Source organism: Rhyacophila brunnea, unplaced genomic scaffold, assembly GCF_057557595.1.
Source record: "Rhyacophila brunnea isolate RB1 unplaced genomic scaffold, BYU_Rbru_1.0 scaffold_4, whole genome shotgun sequence".
In the NCBI taxonomy this organism is placed as follows: domain Eukaryota; kingdom Metazoa; phylum Arthropoda; class Insecta; order Trichoptera; family Rhyacophilidae; genus Rhyacophila; species Rhyacophila brunnea.
Window position 1 is genome coordinate 49,246,523 of NW_028233068.1, and position 24,312 is coordinate 49,270,834.

Consider the following 24,312-nt stretch of genomic DNA (forward strand, 5'->3'; position numbering starts at 1 on the left):
TCCTGACGACAGACGCAGCCGACACAGGCTAGGGAGCCCAACTGAATGAACACCACCTATCAGGTACGTGGGAACAAGACCAGTTAGCATGGCATGGCATTCCAACAGGAAGGAAATGTTTGCAATTCAATCTCGGGTACAATCAATCATAGTATCAGATCTGCTTCTCCAGACAGACAACAAAACAATGGTGGCATACATCAACAACGAGGGCGGCACAAAATCTGTCACCCTCCTAAACCTATGCCGACAGATACTAGTATTTACTAGTCGAGCCAACATCACGTTTACTGCACAATACTTCCGCAGAAATTACAACTGCGTGGCAGATCATCTCTCCCGCATACAACTCATTACGGAATGGCACCTCATCTGTCAATCAGAATGGAAGCTAAGCGCTTCCAAGTGTCAAAACATCGACCCAGTATTCTGGTTACGGAAACTCGTCTGCATGTCAAACCCAAGGAGAGATTAAGGTGGGGATATTTCGGAATTATTTATATCTTCAAGAGGACCACCAAAACCAGCCACCATGACAGTTATAGGGAATTGGATAAGGTCAGTACTATTGGAAGCAGGGGTACAAGAACCACCAGGCAGTGTCCGCTCAGTGGTAGCTTCCTTAAACTGTAAATATACCCAATAGATGATTATCTTAAAGAGAGGTAACTGGCGTAGTGAGTCGACATTTTCACAACTACCAGAGAACGATGGACACACCACCATCAGAAGAGGAAAAGAACCCATTAACTTCTCTATTCAACCATATACATTGAAAGTCACGATGGTCTATACCTCGTCAATGAATCATTGTCACATACACGAATTTGGCATACCCTACACCAGGTGATAACAAAATAAACAGATATCAGCTCAAGGACTTCAAAGTCAAATTCGAATAATGAAAGGAGTTTTACCTACCCATAAAACTCTTATTATTCATGTTGACTTTGAAGTCCAGGTAACTTCTACCTGGTTCCTTCAGCCATATCATAATGAAGACAAAGGGGTCCCAAACTCCATATATAAAATGGACGCGCAGGTATGTACCAGTAAATAAAAACGGAGGAATGACCAACGACAAGAAAAAGGAAAATAAATTAGTAGAATATAACCTCACGCGGAGAAGAAAGAGCAAACCCTATCTCAAGGACTTCAAAGTCAACATGAATAATAAGAGTTTTATTCGTATACTCCTTTCATTTTTCAAAATTTGTGATTTTATATACTTACTCATGTAAGTATATCGTAATTATTGTTATCAACCTGTGTCAATCCACTACTGGATGACGGCCTCTCTAAGCTGACCTTTTGATTTTACAAATTCATATTCTTATCAGAATAAAATTGTTCTATTCCTCTTAGATATATGCATTGCTTCATTATTTATCAACATTTGTTTCGATATGAATGTCCCGCACCAGAAACTATATTATTTAAGGCTAAAATTTTAAATTAAAATTTTTTTTTTTAATATTTATCTATGGCTGAAGCACTTATTATTTATAGACAATGAAACCAAAGAGATTGGATCTTTGCAATGAAACAAAATAATGTTTAAATAAATTATTTTGTACACTGCTAACCTTATTTTATTATCTAAAATTCACGTTATACTGGATGGCTTTTTATGATAATCATATAGGTATTACACAAAGAGATTGAAAGACTGGAGTCCAATCTCTTTGGTATTACATTGCTTAATATTTGAATGATTGAGATGTATAATATTATTTAAATGCATGTGATTTAGCGAAACATTATTTACATACATATACACATATTGATCAAAATATCAGTGGTATCACTGAAAATTACACAGATAATATAAAAAATTACAAACCACATTATTTTATATTCCAGTTTCATATATATATTTTTTTATATTATTCCTCACAATAATGTTATTATTAACTTTGGTGGTTATACTCGAGTCAATGCGAATATTTTTGTCTATGTCCGTTATCTCGCCATTTTGTTGATTTGCTGCTAAGATCATAGATAATGAATTTAACAATCAAAGTTAACAATACTGTATTTATTTTATGCTGACAATCACTATCTCACGTATTGTAATTACGTTTGATTACTCTCAAATATGTGGTAAATTAGACCACTAAATTTTCTTACCAAAGTTTTAGACATATCCAAAATTCCGTCCTTCTACAAGGTATGTTAATTATTTCGTTTGACTTCATACTTCAAGAACTTTTTGCATGCGAAGCAAACTTTGGATTAATTTTTTTGTGATAGAAAGTGTACAAGGACGTGTTTGTACACATGACTACTTATTCTACGAACAATATATTATTGTGATATGGTTTGGGTTTTCTGTATATTTCCGTGTGACGTTTTGACTTTTAACATGCGCCCAAAAACAACATGAAATATTAATTGTTTGGCATCATTACAGCGTAGATGTTTAAAAAGATACTTTAAAAATACAAAAGGTTATTGACAAAAAGAAGTCCCTATTCCATTTTAGGGTAATCGAATAGGTTTGGAATAATAAATACTCTTGCACCTGTTGCTTGACACCCGTGTGATGATTACCTGCATGGCTATGTCAAAATCGAATCATTGAGTTATTTACTAAACCTTTAATAAAATTTGAAGTCTAGAGATATAAAACCAACTCTTTACTTTTATTATAGAATATACTTATGTCATGAAGCTTGACTAAATTTGTAGGTACCTACTTAATATTCTATTGAACGATTTTAGGTACCTAATTTATTTAGTCTAAATTCCTTAGTTTTCCCGCTATGATCCAAATTACGTGTGGGTTCAAATAAAGGTGCTTTTTACTGGTTCTCCGTCGTCATTATCTGTCAGTCGCCATTTTGGAATTCAGCTATCTTTTTGTCATCGAATTATAGTACGAGGTCCAAGACATTATAGTATTTCGGCAAAAATTATAGGACGTGTTGAAAATGTAAGTATTTTGTTTGTCACTTAAACATAACGGAGAATTCGAGAAATTCCGATGCCCTGCTTTATTAAAACACCTCTTACGACCGAAAAATGCTTACATCAGCCGCCATCATTAACTGTCACGTTAGTTTTTTAGAGTATACAACGCAAGACTACGTCCATAGACTAATATCGCACACTGAGATCTTTTATTATTTATATAGATTATACTTACTACGTCCCTCGTTTCACGTTATTACGATTTGCTGTGACTGAAGTACGAACATTTTAACTTGAAACATCGACAATATAGACAACTTTTAAACGCAATGAAATAAGCAATGGGGAATATTCGCACAACCGGTGAATTCAATTCCATTTTTCAAAATTGTGGTATTTTTGATGTACTATACTTTTTTAATAGTATGCAAACCAAAATGTACTATAATTATAGTTCGGTTGGCAACACTGCGCTCACTGACAGATGACAGCGAGCGGTGGCGGAGAACCAATAAAAAGACCCCGAATAAATTATGTTCTCACAACCATTTCAAAAATTGAAACCATCATACATTATGATCGCTATCAACAACATTGTGAAATCATTTCTTTTCAAGGAAATACAATAGTAATGTAGTGAACAAAAAGATTGTTATAGGAATTAGAGAATTGGTGAATTTGAATCAACATGGCGGAGTGCGTAGGTACTTAGAATAACACGATTGAAATGTCCATTTTAGAAATATAATGACTGATCATTACTTATTGTTGCATCAGGCAGTCGGTATGTAACCAAATAGGTATAGTCGAATTATAAATCACTGTTTTGTAGGTGGAGGAGAGTGGGATGGAGTGCAACGATGCGGTTGCGGGCGGAGGTGGACTAGAGCTGTGCATCGTCTGCGGAGATCGAGCATCTGGTAGACATTATGGGGCCATTAGTTGCGAAGGTAACACCTGCGTTTCCATTATTACATATCGTCGGTCCCTATTAAAAAAGTCGGATCTGCAAAATGCTATTTTTCAGTACGAGCAATCAAAGATGTTTCATCAAATATCCTTTGTGACCTATTACTTGCCATAATGAATAAAAATACGGGTTATAGAAACTTTTCTAAACGTTTATAAAAACATCCGTCTGTCCGGTGAACATAGCAGCAACTGTCAGATCCAACGCATCTTGCTCACCTACGCCCAGCCAACAATGTCGGTTGGTAAGAATCGACATTGTTTTTCGGACACTCTCGGTAGATCCGTTATTTTTAACTTGAGTATCTCGAAATTTTTCAAACAAACAAAAAAAACTGTGATTGTGGTATAAATGTTTAAAGTGTTTGAATAACTTTTACGTAATAAAAAAATTGGAGGCTTTCGAAATGTGGCTTCACCTGTGATTATGTGGGCCGGTCATGTTGTATTCGGCATTGATTCAATTGGGTCGTGGAAATGTTGGCATTTATTCAACAACCTTTATTAACAGATGAAACAGGAAAAAAATATTTCCTAACCGAAGACATGGAATAAGTTCCATATTTATAAGCGGTATTCACAATGCAATTTTTGGTATGGAGATCGTGTGATGTTTGCATAGGGGCCCAATATTTCTGACTATCCTCCAGTGGCGAGGGATGGAGGTAGGGTGTTAAGATTTGAAATAAATGGTACACAAAACTTTGTCAGTCAAATGTATTTGTTTTCATTGAACTAAGAATACAATGTGTATATCTTAGTGTTTATTAGTTTTTAAAATTCAATTAAAGCCTGCCTATTTATATGAATTTTAAAAACTAAAACACTGTCTGCAGATTGTAGTCTTAGTTTATACCTACTTACGTTTGACTGACAAAGTTTAGTGTGCACTATTTATCTCGAATCTTAACAACCCACCTCCACCCTTTCATTTGCAATATGACTCAATTATTTATCTAAGTAATGATTCTTTTTTGTATAAAAATACTTCTTTTGGGTCATGTAATACTGGTGCAAGGCATTTTTATATCAAATAATCTCAGAGCATACGTGTGGAAATTGTTATAAATGAACATGAAATGACTTGTAGTTAACTAGTTTAATCAATATCCTTAATTAAGGTTTTTCAGTTTTACTTTCAAATAATATTAGAAAAACTCATGGAAGAAGAAGAACTTTCTTAAAAATCTTTGGAATTTTCTGATTTCAGGATGTAAAGGCTTCTTCAAGAGGTCGATTCGCAAGAAGCTGGGTTATCAATGCCGCGGGGCAATGAACTGCGAAGTGACCAAACATCATCGCAACCGATGTCAGTACTGCCGACTGCAGAAGTGTCTCGCCTGTGGAATGCGCAGCGATTGTAAGACTACCAAACAATTACCTTTATATACCTTCGTCACATGTCTGTAAAGATTTGTGAATGAAATACAAGAAAATGAGTACTACACATCGTCAGATATCAACGGCTCAGCCTTTTTTCCTTCCACGTTTCAAATAAAAGTATCTAAAGGAGTAGAAGTCACAATGTGATCATGAAGATTCATCACATCGATGAATAGTGGAAAGACGTTCTGTTAATTGAAACAAATTAAAATAATATAGTACTGTTTTATTTTAATTAACTATGATATTATCAAAAGTTATTTTCTAGAACACAAGTAGTAATTTCATGTTGGACAAAATTAATGATATGTATTGTCATCAATGTCTATGCATCACTGGAGTGTGTCCGGAAATTTGTACGTATGCAGTTCGCCGTATCGCACTTCACCGTGAAATGTTTTATCGGAAATATATGGTCGTATAGTGCTGAGATAAAATTCATGTCTAAATAAAACACGGTTCTTGTTGGTTTACAGGAAGCCAGCAGCAAACAAATTTTGGTAATTGTGCCGCAGATGCCCGCATGAGATTTTATAATTTTTTTTAACGAAAACAGTTTATTGAATGTAGACAATTATATAAAATACCTTTTTTCTGTCTGCGCAGATGCTTTTCGATCCAATAATTGTTAATTTAAAATTTTCATACTTTGATGCATCATTTTCACAAACTAAGATTATATTGGGTTAGGTTATGTTAGGTTAGGTTTGGTTTGATTTGGTTTGGTCTAAAAAGAAAGTTAAAAATCTCGTGCGGTCATCTGCGGCATATTTACCCAAATTTTGAAAATAGCCGATATACCTACTGGATTATTTGTTAGGTTAGGTTAGGTTTTCATTCTTGAAGGAACATTATTGTCTGCAATGCTCCATGATCAATGCGTAATTTTTTCATCTCCGATAAGAAAACTCACGGCGAACTGTGCTACAGTGAAATGTAATGCTAACAATTTACATGTAACCTCACTGAAGATGTCTTTTTTTAAATTCATTATGAACTGTACCCCTGCTTTTCGTATAAGGTGGTTCACTCAGTGAAAATGTCGAACCATAGATCAGCTTCATAGTCAGATTATTATACAATAGCTTATTAGATACATTTCTACATCATGCAACCTTAGGCTTGGAAAATTTAAAAATTAGAATGCCACTCCTCTAAATTAAAATATCCAAATTGTATTACTGTATCGGTATCGGTGTTCATTAGATTGTCACAGCCCCGTTACATATTTAGGTATGTACCCAATAATCACCACGCATGCAAGATTATTCTCTAGTGATTTGTGTTAAATGAAAACATGCCTTAGTGAGGTGAATAATGTGTGAACAAAGCGTTTTGTATTTCAGCCGTGCAGCATGAACGAAAACCGGTAGTGGAGAGGCGAGGGCAGAGTGGCGTAGGCGATGCGGAAGGTGGAGACTCTTCCGAGGGACATTTGCAGCAGCCCACTGCAACAGCGCTCGCAAAGCATCAGTCCGCCGCTAATACTTATGCCAGCAAACTCTTTGGCCTTGCACACAGTAGAGAGGTACATCATCTACCCTTTTCGGTAATCATATATTTTTAACAGCCTGAAAACAGCCTGTAACAGTTTGAAACCCATGTCCAGTTTCATGCATTTTTTTAAATACTCATACAAACAGGTGTTAACACACAGGTGAATAACTCTACTATTCCAGCATTCAAAATGTACTTATGGGAATAGACAAGTACATGTATGAAGTACAGTTGAAAAAGACGCGAGTTTAACTGCTTAGATCTAGTGGTTAACAAAAATAAAATTTCCATCTTTCGGTACTCTAAGTGAAGCATATACGCATCCATAGTTTTTATTATGATGTATGGTTGGTTATTCGTACAACCCATTAGGACCTTCACCCTGTATTAAACACACCGAAAAAACATTTGATTTTGGAACAAGTGGAATTTGAATATGCGCACATGGCTTCAGAGACGGACACTATGGCGCTCACTACTCCCCGTTGTGCTAATAGAGAAAATTCCACATCCTAATAATTGTCACAGTGGCAATCAACAAATTTGTGTTCCTCCAAGCAAGAATAACACTTCTTCACGATGTTACAAAATTAGTCAAGTGATTCGAACATACAATAAACAGAAATAATGCTAAAAATTTAAATTGTCCTTACAGTGATGTGCCAATTTTGTTTAGTGACAGTTACGAGCCCACGCTGTTAACCGAATCCAACCAAATCAAATGTTCAGCATATGTTTTATCATCATTTTGATACTATTGATTGAAATGAGGTATCAGGCCTGGACTTTGGGCATTTGGACCGATTCAACCTACCTAATATAATAACAAAGAGAATAAAACGACCAGTAAAAAGTTTCTATTCTAAATAATTTGAAATGCCAGCCCTATGTGGAACCCAATATCAAGCACGAAAAACAAATGTCCGTATAAATAAATGAACAGTTCATAAGTTGTATCCTTGTAAAAAGTAGTACTGAATAAAATTTTAACAATGTGCTGAAAGAGGACCTTGAGATTTTATTATTAGATGTAGATAAATAATATCCAAAGTAAAGATTATGATAATAGAGTTAACATGACAGTACAATCTTAGAGATTCTTTCACAATGTGTAATATGTAATAGTTACATCAGTGATAATAATGTTGTGTTTCAGCTTTTGACAAAAGAAGAAATTCCTGAAGTTGCTTCTGGGGACGTGTCCGCTCTCTCACACCCGGCCCTCGCTCACCTTGCAGCTTTCAATAATCATCAATCCCCTTCAGGTAATCTTCCACACCGTCAACTGTTTTATACAAAATGTGAATGTCCTGTGGTTGCAATTATTGGAAAAGGAACAAGTGGACTGTATGAGAGAGGATTTTATTCTTGTAATTTGTTTTGCTTCGTTCGAGTTTGTTTCAATTTGATTGAATACATTCGTTACTATTGTCTGCCCACAATAGGGTGGGGCCAAGGCCTGAACAAAAACGAAGCATGAGTGCGAGTGAGAAAGTATTCGGCACCCTTATAATCTCTGCGACACGCGCTAGAGTAAGATAAAAGGTCTACCTATTTTTTAGTTAGTTTCCAAAAGTATCGCCGGCAAATCGCGCTGAATCGCTTCACGCAGCGTCGATAATCTGCGAGTTCGTGTTGCTAAATTTGCTATTTTTTGTGTTAAACATAAAGTCAGTGGTAAATATTTTTAGTTAATTAAATAGGAAAGGTGGTTCTGCGTGTTGTATTAAAATATGGTAGCCGTACTGATAAGCAAGAAGATGGTATTACGTTTCATAGGTAAGTTGATACATGTTCGTGACAATTTATTTGTATATTATTATTTATTTTAATATCAGTGACCTAGTGTTTCTTTAAAATAACTTAAATTATGGATATCTTTACCTAATTGGTTGCATTTTGACCGCTTAAAAATACTATATAACGTAAAAAAATAGAAAATTATATTTTAATTCTGAGCGTCTAGTGCGAGCACTTTGGGCGAGCACTAGCGAAATGGTCTATGGTCTCGAACATTTGTAGGCGAATGCGTTCGCTCGCCCACAAACCAAACGCACGACACGTAGCTTCATTTAGCAATGCAACGGGTGGCGTCTAGATGTATCTATAGTCTATGGGTGGGGCTGGTTGAAGAAAGTAGATATAATTGGCGAAGATAACTTTTATGTTTATATTATGTCTTGTTATGTATAAATGTCGTATAAAGGTGGTCTATAAATACATAATGCCTGTTGGAATAGCTAGCATGAGAGTAAGAAACAGGGTCGCAGGTCTGGTCTCGCCAACGGCCCACTACCTCCGGCTGGTATAAAAGAAAATGACAAGGCAAATTATGATGAACTGAAAACATTATTTAATGCATAGGCGCCATCCACTAACTAATGTAGAGGAACAATAAATAAAACAGTGAATAGGAAAGTAATTAAATAAAAAAAGCATTGGTTAGTTCAACGAAATACAATGTAATCCAAACTTAACAGAGTAACATTTACGAGTACACAAAATGGAGTTGATTCAGAATAAAATAAATAACACTAACCCGTAATATTATCCACATAATTATTATGATTTGAACGAATGCTAATCTATAAAAATCCTGCAGTCTCAATGAATCTATCGTAATTAAATTAAGCAATAATTGGAACGAATATGTGAAATAATTCGGTAGCTCGTCCCACGGCAGCCATATCGGACATCTTTGCGTCGGGGGAACATCTGTCTTCTTGCTACCACGACCGGACCATGGTCACGAACGTCTGACTTCCACCTTGCTTCAAGACTGATGTGGATCCAAAGAGGCCTTTCTTTATGCTCCAAGCATTTTTATAAACTCCCAACCGGACATTGCTTACGAACCTGGCATCAATCAGTTTTAACTGTCAGATCCATAGATGATTTAGGGTTGCCAGTACGAGCGACGGACTTGGTTGGTTATGATCAAATATCCATAACAGTCTATTGCTTGATACAGATTTTGATGACGTACACCAGTTTTAACAGTTATGAGATCTTTTTTATACTCCAATTGAAAAATTTTCTTTCAGTATTGGGTTCAAGATATTTTTTTGGCTTTTCTGACATGCCAATTAAAAAAAGTTATGTAATATTTAGCATCCTTTTTCAGTGAATTGGTTTAGTTTCTATAATGATTGAGGTTTCATAATGGCTTTGTCATCTTTTTTCATTTTCTTTTATTAATCAATATCTCTGAATTGTTTTCAGGTTTGGGGTATACAGGTAGAGCAGGAACCTCTCCAGTGTCGGTTGAAGGAGGAGTTGGGTCGGGGGACAAGGCATCTGATGATCCCCGCCTTCTGATCCACTCACATATCGCCAAAAACCTTATCCAGATGCAGCAGCAAGTTTCCTCCATGCATTCCTTAGGTATATACCTGGAATCATTCTATAATTAGATTTGCTCCATCATGGGGCCAACAGAACATGCCTCCATTGCGCTGGGTGAGGCTGGAGACCCATATACTTTGCTTGGATCTATTTAAAAGGTCTTAGGTCTTCTTCCTTTGGTGGATGAAACTAAATATTGATTCTGAATGTTGAAATGTGATACGAACTGAAGTCTTGCCTTCCGTATCCTTAAAAACTTATAGTGCTGCTTAAAATTATAATAAGTACGTCATATTTGAATGTTCAATTTTTTCAGGTGCCTTGAACATTAATGAGTACCTGCAATCAGCTTATGGTCCCACGGCAGCCGAATTCTCCCACAACCCTGAAAACCTTCGCGACCGTTCCGATGAAATTCATCAATCGGGTTTGTTTTATCAGATTAATTAACAAATTACTTTAATTAATTAATTTGATTGATACCCTCCACTCAAGCAGATATATTTTATAATTTTCAGAAGAAGGTGTAAATAGATGGGCTGCGGTGGCGAATGCTTCTCCGTCGGGAGGCGTGGCACGCCATCTGGGAGCGCATGCTCTCTGTGAAGCCGGGGCTCGTCTTCTCATCCTCTGTTGCCGTTGTCCACCTGCTTCTCCTGCCTTCTCTGCCCTCAGGTCTTACAATTACTAAATTATTATCTTGTTGGTTGTAAGCTGTGTTTGCTAAATAGAATTTATTAAATTTGATCAAAGGGCAGACGAGTAAAAGTATGTATCTTCCATTCATTCCCACTTTTGTCAATGAGGGTAAATCATAAATAATGATTTCTCAACGTTTCCAATACCTATCTGATCATATTTTCTGTGATTGACTTATAATTTACATTGTGTTACTAGTGTTAAATTATAAATACAGTCAAACTTAGTTATTACGAGGAAGATTAGACAGACTGAATTTGCTCGTTATATCAGAGAATAGGTAATTTTAAATGAGCGGTCACATAACACAAAAAGTCGCAATTCAAAAAAAAGTACACAATTAGAATTTTTCCCCGGAACAAGCATGGCATTCATAAACTACAAAAGAAGTTGTTTATTGTAATGAACGCTGGTAGGTACCAACTGACTTCACAAACCTTGGATTTTTTACATCCAATTTCAACCATATGCGTGGATACTTTTTCAATCTTGTCGGCGAAAACACCAATTAGGTAGGTACTTAGACACTTAACTAGTAAGTGTCATAAACGTATTCCGATCCCGGCGGCATCTTGTCCGGTTGGATTTTATTGCTTAGGGTCGAAATGTTATTAAATGATCGACACATTAACAGTTTTAAGAAAATTTTTGACAATATTTTAGCTTGCTATACCCGATAAGTAGCTCGTTATAAAAGTGAATTAATGTATGGAGAAAATCATAAACTAACGAATGTTTCCTCATTACATCCGAGATCTCGCTATATCCGTGATCGTAATAAACGAGTTCGACTGTATACTAAAACATAACCTTTTGGGAACCTTAATAGCTACACTAAATAATCTGTCATCACTCCATTCAATTAAATCTAAGGTGTGATTTATTCATTTTTGGTTAATGTAGTTATAAGATTGAATTCAAAATTATTTATAATGTTAGTGCATACAGCACATTAAAAATCCATGTAACAAAGATTCAGTCAACGAATCAAAATATAGAAATACCTTCTGAATAGGGACAAAAACTACACACATTTGTTATTACATACATATTTGTCATTTTTCCGTATGGGGTGTTAATTTTTTTTTCACTAACTATTTCGTTTGGACAAGCAACAAGTCACTGATTGCATTTACGTGTTTTTATGAAATAATGAAATCAGAATACAGTACACTCTCAGTAATCCGCCGTTTGATTATCCGACAACACTATAATCCGCCCTTATTTTTATTAGTTGGAAGCACAAAATCAAGCGCTATAATTTGCCGGTATTCGATTGTCAAATTCAGTAGTCCGCCCCGTACAAGTATACAACGCAGATGAGACGGGTTTATTTTGGAAACTTCTTCTTCGTAAAACATACGTTCATCGCGAAGAAAGTAATGTGCCAGGGAGGAGAGTATCCAAGGACCGCATCACAATTATTATGCCGTGCTCCAATGCAACCGTGACACACAAACTGAAGCTTTTAGTCATAGGGAAAGCCAGAAATCCTAAGCCATTCAAGAATATCTGCCTCACTGAACAACTGGTTGTGTCAAGTGATTTACTGTTTAATATTCAGTTAATAAACTTAGCTTATAAACATGTATAATTTAGTGAAAACTTGATTTTGATTATAAATAAAACCGTAATTTGCTAGTCCAAATTTCTCAAAAAAACTATTTTTACGAAATACTTGTTTTAATTTTTACCATATTGTGTATGTATGCACTATAATCCGCCGCTTTCACTAATTGGACACGTCTGAGAGAGTACTGTAATTATAAAGGCAAATGTCAACATGGCAGCTCGCGAGCCATGTGACTGACAACTTCTGATAATCTTATTTAGTCATTTTCAATTGTCGAGTGTGGTCGGCTAGAATAGAAAGTTTCGAGATTACACATAACTTAGATTAGACATAATTTGAGATTAATGATGAATTATTGTTTATCCATGTGTTACAGTTCTGATGTGCAGTTATCTTTGATGAGAAGTTGTTGGCCTGAATTATTTGTCCTTGGATTGGCGCAATGCTCTCAGGCAAGGACAAGTTTTTACCATTCAATATAATAAGTAGTGATGATATTCTAGAATAAATAAAATTAATGTTTTTTGGAAGCCAACAAAAGCAATACAATTTTTTTCTATTGGTTGTATAAAATTATTGGGGGTGTAACTGATTTCAAAAAAATCTATCACAAAAAATGGCACTATCTATCAGACAATTATCAAAGCAGTTAAGTATGTATTGCGCTAAAAAAATAAGAGGTAATTCCGTAACCTACTTTGTATGGTAGTATGAGAAACAGAATAGTATGTACATAATTCTAAAATATCATAGTTGCAAAATATATGAATTACTTGTCAAGCAAAAAAAATCTTTTTCGATAGTTATATAGTAAAACCTCGTTAGTAAGAACACTGATAATTCTAAATTTGCCGTAATTCTAAATTTTCCTGAAAAAAAAGTCCCTTGAACATTCTATTTGAGCCAGTCATTGAAAATTGTGACAAGACTTTTCTTAAAAAATCAAAAATTATTTATTTTAAGAAGGTAATAAAAATAATTCTGACATTTTATGACCCAATTCGGTAGGCACATCTATGATCAGAAACAAAATTAATGAAAATCATTTTCAAATTTTTTTCAAAATTTTAATATTTTTCCCCCATACATTTCATAATTCTTAATTCGAATTTTTTTTCGCTTTTCGGTCCCATGGAATTTGTATTAACGAGGTTTTATTGTACTCATGCAAGAATATCAAATTATGGTTAGCTTAACAAATTGTTTTATGGTTAACGTATTTTAATGGAGAGGCACAAAAATTTTGTTAAGTCAATTACATATTATTATTATATCAAAGCGAAGATTATAAGCTTACAGCTTTCTGCAGCCAGATCAGCAATATGTGGCGATTTGTGTTTATTTATTATAGTTACGCAGAATATTTTCAAAACCATTTTGCATTATCCATTTAAATACGCCTTATCGACTTACATTTTTCATATTAATGTTATTCCAGGCTCTTTCACTGCAATCCATTCTGCCGTCGCTTATATCTCACTTGCAGTCACTTTCCCCTCGGTCAGGGAGAGAGTCTCCTGATGGAAAGTCGGCGGATGTGGAGAGTGACAATGATAGTGACTTGGCAGGCAGCGCAGCGGCTGAACTTGAACGTCTACAGGCTTTCACGGAGACCATGCACGAGTTGCAGGTGGATGATCAAGAGTACGCACATCTTAGAGCGCTCACTCTATTCGGTGCAGGTCAGTAATAATCCCCTCGCTATACCATACTCATTCATTCGTTTTTTGAAGGAGCATAACTTAAATTCTCAGCTATTATAATGCAGGCACCAAATGGTGTACTCTATCATTAAAAATTCCATTCCTTCCTGACATAAAAATCCTCAATACGTTTAAATTTTCTACCCAAATTGAAAATCCCATACAGAATCTAAGTTGAGAGAGATTAAAGTTGTGATTGAGATGCTTGTCGCGTACTATCACGCTGTCACAGCGACAAATTTAGTCTATGGTTTCGTCATTTTGCAAAAAATTTTGAACAGACGCAATCTCTGTAAATTCAATCCTAGTAACAAGTCTGTAAATTCAACAATATTTTGAACAGAACCCAACCCACAGACCATAGATAATAGACAACATTCTTAGAGAAAATACATAGTTGCTAACCGCTAAAAACAAATAACGCTATTTTGACATGATTCGAAAATGTGTAGTCATGTACAGTACAACGTGAGGTGATCTCATTGTTGTTCTGGTGATTTCGGCAGATTTTGCTAACTGACAATGTTCGTCTAAAGGTTAGAAATGTGCTACGGGATGGGAGCATCAGTCTGATAACATTTTAAACACCAAGAAAAACGGCATACACACTTTTTTCCCATAGCGGCAGCTTACTGAGACGTCACGTGATAGTACGCAACATGCCCCATAATATATTTCGCGCTTTACTCTTTTTAGGTCTTCTTCTAAAAAACATTCAAAGTTTTAACATGGAAAATGTTTTACAGTAAAACCTCGTTGGTAAGAATACTGATAATTCGAAATTCGCCGTAATTCGAAATTTTCCTGAAAAAAAAGTCCCTTGAACATTATTTTCAAATAAAACCATTCCTTTAATTCAAATTTCGTAATTCGAAATGATTTCAAGAGTGCTGGCATATAAAAATAAAATTTTTTCAATAAATTGTAATAAAGTACACTATTTCATGAGCCAATCATTGAAAATTGTGACAGACTTTTCTTAAAACATCAAAAATTACTTATTTTATGAAGTTAATAAAAATAATCTTAACATTTTATGACCCATTTCGGTAGGCACATCTATGATCGGAAACGAAATTAATGAAAAATTATCACAATTTTAATATTTTTCCCCCATACATTTCGTAATTCGTAATTCGAATTTTTTTTCGATTTTCGGTCCCATGGAATTTGTATTAACGAGGTTTTACTGTACTCATGGTCTCCGGCGCAAAAGCGTTACGAAAAATAGACGTAGAATAACTATAGACGTGCAGCCTGCCCCGATTACTTAATCACACTAATTATTTTCATTTTACGTTCAGTAGGCTACATTCTGTGCGACGTATTGTTCGTCTGTTATTATTACTTTAGTTTTATTGTAATTACATAATTTTCAGAAAAGTAAAATTGTTTGAATCCTTTGGATTTGGTTACTTTGCCAAATAAATTTCTTTCGAATTTGGACAACCAGCATTCAGAAAATCAGTAGGCAAAGCATGTTCCATGTTTAATAATTTTAGCCCTCAGGGTTTAAGTAACCATCATCTTAGGGGTCCAGGGGGGCAAAGCCCCCCCTGCGAGGTGCAAAGCGCCGAGTTTAAAAAAAAAGAAGATATTTGCCCATGCTATTGATTATCTCAAAAAATTTGTTATTGTTAAAAATGTTCTGCGGTCATTAGGTCAAGAACCCCTTCCTTAGAATCTGCCTGAAATCATTATGCAAGAAATAACACTGTTTATTTCATAGTTTTGGAGTTAAGAATAGATCTAAATCTATAATGGTATCTTCATTTTCAGATATATATCCCGTTCAGAGTCGGAAGAAGCTCTACAGAATGCAGCAGAAGTGCCTCTACTCTCTGCGAAGCTACATTCAACACGGATCTCCAAATGACGATGAAGACAGGTCATTATTCCATATATTACTCTAAGTCAGTAATGTGAGGACTTATTGCAATATCATCTTAGTCTGAAATACATCGGTGGCGCTAGTAATGTTTTGCCGGAGTATCCTGAGCATTTTATTTCTACCTGTCTGAATGAAATAGAACTTATCTGATTATGTTATGTTTGCTGCTACGATGTTTTTCAAAATCCGGTCGAGGATTGGTACCAATAATTGTCGATAAATTAAAGTATTGTATTATTTTTAGACACCTTACCACTCTAATTGATTCTGCGAAATCGGAATATTATGAAAACACGTTTCGTAATTAATTTATCGTTTTGTATAGATAATGAGGCAATTAGATATCCCGAGCTGCATCTACTGCTAAAAGTAATTGATATATCTCTTTCTCGCTCCATCACATCAGTTATCCCACACGAGGGATAATACAAAGTAGTGGAATTAGGAAACTGCCCGGCTGAAAAAAAAATTTTGCATGGTGGCCTCATTAAAAGATCTCTTACAATATGCGTGATTTGTGAAAAAGGTCTTTATGGTGTTTGTTTATTGAAACATTTAAAATATGTATTGCAAATGATTTTATTTCATTATTTTTTTATAAATGAAACTGTTTTTATTTAGCGCAAATCCACTTTACTCTAAACACTGAGTTGAGTAAAAGACTTTCCCATTGGTTCAAATCCATAAAATAAAATAAAACATTGTCCTTCCACCAAGAATTTCACTGTAAACAAATTTTTATATTGTAAACTGAAATTTGTATTTGGAATTGTTTTTATTATAAAAAGGGTGATGCCATGAAAAAAATATGCTTACAATAGTTATAAGTTCTAAACCTACCCAGTCACAAATCATATATGAATCGGGTTATATTACACAATAATAAAACTAAATAGATAAAGCAATGTTTCGTACCAGTGGTGCAGTAGTATGTTCCAAAATTAACTTAACATTTCAGGCATCAAAATCAAAACGACGATCGTTGTTAGCATTTCTGGCCATTATCAAAAACAACGATATATCATTGCGTAGCATTCTAAGGGTTAAGACAATATTATTACATATTATACTCATATTCTCATTGATCCAAGTTTTGTATGTACTATTCTATTTGAACATACATCATTATTAAAAAAAACTTTGGAAACATACCATTTACTTAAAAATATAAATTAATACAGTCGGACGGGACTCAACCCGCATTCATTGAATTCCGGCCAATGTGCTTTACCGAGCCGCCCACATCTTAACTAATTATGATAGAATTAACTATGTAGTAGTATATACGAGGGTTATCCGTAGAATAATGTCTCCAAGGCGCTGGAGACCTTATGCTGGAACACTTACCGCTGGAACGCTGTAACGTAAAATCCGGCAACACTGGCGTGTAGCTTGGTTCCCTTCCTAAAATCTCCAACACTCCGAGTTGTCTATGATGCTTAGTCTTGGTTTGGTAGCCGTTCGTGATGGAGCTTCCACTCACCGCTACCGCTAGGTGTGAGTTACGTTCTGTTATTCGTTTTTTCTGTGCTAAGGACACTATGCCTATAGAATCTTATCGACAGTTATGTGAAGTGTATAGACATCAAAAACGTGCAAAAATGGTGCAGAGAGTTTAAAAACGGACGTACAGATGTCCATGATGCAGCGTGCCGGACAGCCATCGGTTTTAAATGAAACAATTGTAAAAGTGGAGAGTAATGCATGAAGATCGATGGGTGACGATTCGGGAGCTGTGCAAATTGATCCCTGATGTTAGTAAGACCACTATTGACAAGATTTTGACAGAACATTTGTATTATCACAAGGTGTGTGCAAGTTGGGTCCCCAAAATGCTCACCGAAGATCACCAATGGCAACGAGTTGAAGCGGCCTGCGAATTCCTTGATTGCTACGCAAAAGAGGGCGAGGAATTCTTAGATTCAATTGTCACTAGGACCATGTGTTTATCATGTCTTTCCTGCGTTGAAGTCACACCTGGGTGGGACAAATTTTAGGACCGATAAGGTGTTGAAAGAAGAGGTTGTACGCTACCTGAATGTCACGGCGGGAGAGTTCTACGACACAGGTATACGAAAAATGCTACACCGCATGCAAAAATGCATCGATTGCAACGGTATGTAGAAAAATAGTAGAAAGTCCAGGCTTACCAACAATGCATAATTAATTGTAAACAAACATATTTTTCTTTGTGAAAAAAAATTGGAGACTTTTTTTTTTACGGACCACCCTCGTATATATCTGAAGCGCTTATCAGACTGCGTTAAATGTATTGACAATCAGCTTTTGTGATTTGAATCATATGTTGTCAAATTATGTATGTTCATTAAAGATGTTGCATTCTCAAATATAACTAATTATGTATTCGTAAAGTCCCGTCCGTATACATGATTCACTTTTGACGATCATCGCGGAGGAATCATCCCCAGTGACCCGTGTAAACGCACATTCATTAACAAATCATCGAAAGTGATCATCTGGAATCAAAAGTGAATGAAGTTCATCTGGCTCTACTTTTGGATCATTTTTTGATCACTGCGAATGATCCCAAAAGTCCTGCGCATGCGCATTACGCCCCTGAGTACTATCACCGTATTCATCATGATATTACGTTGGATTACACATGTATATTAAGTCTATGATTTTATCCACCAACGACTCTTTTTCCTATTCATTTTTCTCTCAATGAAATTTCTGCATTCATATAACAAACATTCTCAGATTGTTTGAATTCCAACCTGCAGCGTTATTTCAATTAACACCATTTTGGATGAATTGTGTGTTTCACTTTCAGTGACACGTGTAAACAAAAAATGAACGCCTGTATTCAATTTACTGTGGATGATCATCCGCAGTGACCCGTCTAATTGAGCCTTTAAATAAAAAAATGGTTAATTCTATTTGAATCATTTGAGCTTTTCACTTTTCCTCTATTGGCATCATCAGGGAGTAATTGTATAACTGACAGGGATTACAGTCATTTACTGCTTATGTACATACTAAATTAAGATATTAAAAGATAGTGAAAATATATTATTCATATGGAAAGGATTGGCAAGAAATTCTCTAAAAAACCCTACACTTAATACTCTCCTAATATCCATTTCTTTACTTACTAATAGTGTTAATTGTTTATTTACGATAGAAGAAAGTACATGGTTTCTGAGATGGCCAAAAGCTAAACGTGGGTTGCTAAAAATGATTCAAATAGAATAAATATAGTACAGTACTTAGTAGATAGTATGTATTCATTTATATTGAAAATGGTAAATGTATGCAAATTTAACCATTGGGTGATGCCTACTGTAACCCTCCTTTCACACTATACGGTTTTTGCCGTCACAACAGAAAAACAAACGGCAATATTCCATTAGTGGCGCGAGAAAATGAATAGCCCTTTTCACATTACACGGCGACGGTTAACTCATTCGCTGCTGACTATATAATGATTTTTTAATTAGCACCTCTAAAATGCACGTTAATTACATCGATCGGCCGCCTGGTCATTACGCGCATGTGCGTCTTCAGCGTCCAAAGTATTAATAGCCGTGTAATGTGAAAAGGGCTATTCATTTCTTCGCGCCACTAATGGAATATTGCCGTTTGGTTTTTAGCCGTGACGGCAAAAACCGTATAGTGTGAAGCGAGCGTAACTGTAAGGTGTAATATTATTAATTGTGGTAGTGTAAATATTATAATAACTAATAATTTTGTTTTTTTTGTTACATATTGTATTACAGATTACCGCTACTACTTTTGCAATTGCCGTCTTTGAGAAGTTTCTCCGCTCAAATTCTTGAAGAGGTTTTCTTTGCCGGTTTCGTCGGTGAACTGAAAGTCCATGATCTGCTACCATATCTGCTGAGGGCTGCTGGTAAATATATTCCTGATATTACTATGTACATTTCATAATGAAGATAATTTCATATTTTTTTCTAAAACATGAAACACGGGCTAAAGATCAAGATACAATAATAATCTGGGCACTTTATACGAGATCCCATACATCATACAGTCCATTATGGCTGGACTATATAGATAGGGTGGATGTGTTACGCATAATTAAAAACTCATATTCTTGTAGCTGGAAGACCACGCACCCACTTCCCCATCTGAAGAGAACTCCCGTACTTCATTTCAACTTAATGAAGGTTAAGCCATTAAACGCAAGAAATGCAGAGCCTCCTGAATGTCCTCAAATGCTCCCCTGAATGCGCGTTTCGTTTATGTGACAAATTTAAATGCATATTGAACATAGATGTTTTGAAAACATTGCATATACCTAAAAGATTCCATTTTAGAAAAAATATTACACCCGACGGGTCGGATATATGCATGAGATGTTTTCAAATTATATTTAGTATAGTATTTTATAGTTTAGTATTTTATAATTAGTATGTCCAATACTATATAGAATGTTACATTCGTTAAATCAAAGAAGTGGTTTATGAAAGGCATATGTATTATGAGACAGATTAAATATTGAAAATAACATATTCTTTAACACCTGCGCATCTATTCTATACAACAAGACTGCTGTCGGAAGCTATCGAGGGTAGTTTTGTATCAAAGTATTAGCACTTATTGTAACAATTACAATAAATTAGTTGTAATTGTTACAATTAGTGCTAGTTTTAACAGCACCTTCTCTGACAGTTTTGACTGTTTAGACGACTAACTTGTTGCCACAATTACTTCGATACAGGCATATTGTGAAAAACTACCCTCAATAGCTGCCGTATCTTGTGTATAGAATAGATGCACTGTTCAAGTTTATCCCATATTTCTCCACACACTAGAATCGTACCTTCTTACAGCCTCATCCAAGATGTAGAGGAGGACCCACTTCCCTTGTCTGTGATCCCTGGGAATGAATAATATTTGTCTTTTTCTGTTTCAGATTATGCCTGATGCTTGTGATCATCGTCGTATTTATCATTATGTGACTTTCAAAATGGCCAAAATACAACTGAATATTGAACATTACCATTATGTGATTTTTGGCTGCTTTTCGGATGTGTATTACTACTAATTTTCCACTATTACTCGAGTAAATTCTATGATTACTTCTACGAACTGGTGGTTAACATGAAGAAACAAAATGTGACGACATCTTTACGAATTGATTGCTCACATCTGGCTGCGCTCACTATTGCGCTTCTGACACATCGGGGTGGAAATCGCCCTATTCCTGTTTTACAAGAGATCCTTTTCGCTACATTATACAGCAATACATATTAGGACAAACAATCATTTTATGATTTGAGTTCTGCACCTCTTTATAAATTATAGAAGACATCTATATCAAATAAAATTCTGCACTTTTGGGTTCATCTTGCTTCAGAAAAGTGTGTTACAATTACTTGCTAGATACTCATGGATGGATTGCCGAGACATGGTGTGCCGTAAAATGATGTTGATTTCTATTGTTGAACTTCTTGTCCATGTGTTAAAACTGTGAACTAACAATCCCCTCCAGTGCAGCTAATCGCACATCCGTTTTCAAATAAGGAAAGCCCTCCAAATTTATCATTTCATTTTACGCTCCCGTAGTGTACGGATGTATCAATTTACGTAATTGGAAGCTTTTTATAGTAAAAATATGTCGAAAACGATCGAAGAGTGATGTTAGAATTATTATTAGTAAATTTTTGTTTTTTGCGAAGAAAAAAAGGAGTCAATCTAAAAAGTGAGCCGATATTTAAGCACGCCTGCCGTGCGCGCGATTCCACCATGGTACGCCACTGAGAAGTCTTCTATATGTGACTACAGCGACTTACTGTTATCGCCGATTTCTTGTTGTCAGACTATATCAGAAAAATACAACTTTTGTTGGTACAGTGTCATTCTCATACAATCGTCTATTTACAAATATACAGTAGTGTTTTTCTACTTGGTGTCAATTATGTTTTGCTAGTTTGTGTGTCTCGATCTTTATATAAATTCTTTTGAATCCTAGTATAAATATCTGTGATGTTGCACATCACATTGTGTCCTTATCCTATTAATCTTAAAAATCAAGTTGATTGATTGGCCAGCAGCCGCTGCTCGTAAAATTATATTATCTTCGGTATGTAACCGACCTTGGATAAGCCGTAGGTGCTGGAAGATGCTATTATCCACTCAGGGTCGTTTCATTATTGTGTGCCTTGGTATATTGTGTCAGTGACTTAATTTTATAATACCGTCCCAGTAATTGTATGTGAAATTGAAATACTTATACATTTATAGTATTAAATAAATATGAAATGAAAATGACTGCAATGCAAATGGTGCTCCGATTAATAAGTAGGTACAATGGCCTTATATGTACATATTATATAATAAAATGAAAATTGAATATACGGTTGACTCTCAATTTACCGGGGGTCATGGTGGTGGATTACTGTGTTTAAATAAAGGGGAAAAGTTCTCTACATTATGGGAATACTGAATTTATGTTAATGTGAAATTAAAATTTGGAATTGCATTTCCAATCATGCGGTTATAATTTGTAAATGCCAACACTTGAAATTGTGTAAGAATATCGTCGGTGTTTTGTAAAAAGGGCTAATCAACCATTTTGGTGAAATTGAGATTTTAATGAAAAAACAATATTTAAATCACTAGTTTTGTTGTGTAAAAACGGCGAATTTGTATCTTCACAGGAAAGTACTTAAAAACGATAATCGTAAGCGTGAATATCCACTTACTGCTACGGATAAAAAGCGCATGTGACATATTAGGCCTTTTAAAAAATTATAATACATATAAGGACAGTACATATTCTTTCTAAGCTTTATTATAAACTTGTTGGACATTTATAATCATCCACAGGTAATTAATAAATAAGTGTCAAAAATTAAAAGTCCTGTAAAATAGCATTTTGGTTAATTCACCCTTTTTACAAAATACCGATGATATTATGTTATTGCATAGTTTTGATGTTTTGTATAACCCGGAGCAGGGTCGGCATCTTTTTCAGGCAACTTTTAGTTTAAAAAATATGACCACAAGCGTTTAAAAGATGGGAGTGTTTGATCTTTAAAAATACAAAAATATATTTAATGTACGAGATATGAATCAAACAAGATTTATAAAAACGAAACCGAATGAACAAAACCCAATTTCAGTTGGTCGAAATATTTATTATTTCAAAAATTTGTGACAAAAAATATTTATTTGGAAATGTCTGTAATTCCAAATACGGCTACCATCTTCTTTACAAAACTGATTATCCCAATTTTTATTGTGAGCATCGATAAAAGTGTTCTTTTTTCAATGTTTCTAGTTGGTTTGGTACCATACGTAATTGTTTTTTTTTACCTAACTGCCGATACATTTTCAAGGATGTAGATTTTCTTCAATCATTTCATTTGTTATTGAATTCATCAAACACACAGGCCCTATTTTATGTTACTATGTATGGTAATAGTATGGTGTATCACTCACGCGCTGCAAAAGATTTATGTTTGATTGGTCCGTCAGTTGATCCAGGTAATAGATTTTTCCATCTACCCCGGTAAAGAGTCATCTGTACTTATAAATAATTTTTAATACATGTAAGTACTTACATAAAAAAAAACATTGCCTTGTGTTAAAGACTAAATTATTTATAATATACCTAGATGATTTGTATGTGTATTTGGATTGATTTATGTATTGTATTGTGTATGTTTCAAATTATATTTATTCGTTTCGAATAATTAATTCTATGTTGTAGGTATTCTAAAACTTTTATTTTATATAAGCTAAAGATGCTTAAGGGGAGGGATACTGGTGGTAATAAATATAATGTTTGAAGCTAATTGAATACTTACTGGTAATGTGTTATTCTATACCAAATAAGGTTTTTTTTATAATCGAATTATACATATACATAAAGAATTAGCAATACTCTAAAATGACGAAAGCGAAGTAAAAGATATATAAAATTTACTATTAAGTATGTAATATTACTTATATTTATATAAAAAAAAACCACTTGACAATCATATTATTATGTATTGTAATAATGATGTTATGTTAGATTACATAACCTATTTTTTACTATGCAAATAAATTATGTTCCGTCCAGTAGCCTCACATTGTGTTACCGTAATGGTTTCACAATAGGACAGTATTTAAAATGGAAATGCCGGTTTTGGGAACATATAAATATATATTTATAAAGATTCCTTTATCATTACTTGTTTTGTTGATGATAGAATCATCAGGGATTGCTAAAGTATGAATTGGATGAAATGCATGTTAACCGAAATATAAAATATTTTTAGAACTTGTGTAACATAACTTGATATCACAGAAGAGGAAGTTAACACTGCAATAAATTATCGAGAATAATGATATTCCAAAAGAGT

At 34.7% G+C, this 24,312-nt stretch overlaps 1 protein-coding gene across 4 annotated transcripts; it reads left to right on the plus strand.

The window, feature by feature from the left end:
* The first annotated feature begins 1,951 nt into the window (after positions 1-1,951).
* Hr78 (Hormone-receptor-like in 78) lies at positions 1,952-22,719 on the plus strand. Of its 4 annotated transcripts, none has more exons than XM_085954276.1 (13): positions 1,952-2,170; positions 3,746-3,863; positions 5,093-5,242; positions 6,612-6,793; positions 7,919-8,027; positions 9,985-10,146; positions 10,424-10,534; positions 10,626-10,782; positions 12,756-12,831; positions 13,818-14,061; positions 15,862-15,970; positions 19,714-19,847; positions 20,874-22,719. In XM_085954276.1, the coding sequence occupies exons 2-13, from the start codon at positions 3,761-3,763 to the stop codon at positions 20,882-20,884; spliced, it is 1,548 nt and encodes a 515-aa protein (XP_085810402.1). In that variant the 5' UTR covers positions 1,952-2,170; positions 3,746-3,760; the 3' UTR covers positions 20,885-22,719. The 4 variants fall into 4 exon arrangements, with proteins under 4 accessions (XP_085810402.1, XP_085810403.1, XP_085810400.1 ...); XM_085954277.1 differs by having other exon boundaries at positions 1,981-2,170; positions 10,629-10,782; XM_085954274.1 differs by having other exon boundaries at positions 2,001-2,170; positions 6,597-6,793.
* Positions 22,720-24,312: the final 1,593 nt, after the last annotated feature.

Coding starts and splice junctions, on each gene's coding strand:
- Hr78 (XM_085954274.1), top strand. CDS start 3,761: ATGGAGTGCAACGATGCGGTTGCGGGCGGAGGTGGACTAGAGCTGTGC. Junction 5,243..6,596: donor CTGTGGAATGCGCAGCGATT/GTAAGACTACCA, acceptor GTGTGAACAAAG/CGTTTTGTATTTCAGCCGTG. Junction 8,028..9,984: donor TAATCATCAATCCCCTTCAG/GTAATCTTCCAC, acceptor AATTGTTTTCAG/GTTTGGGGTATACAGGTAGA.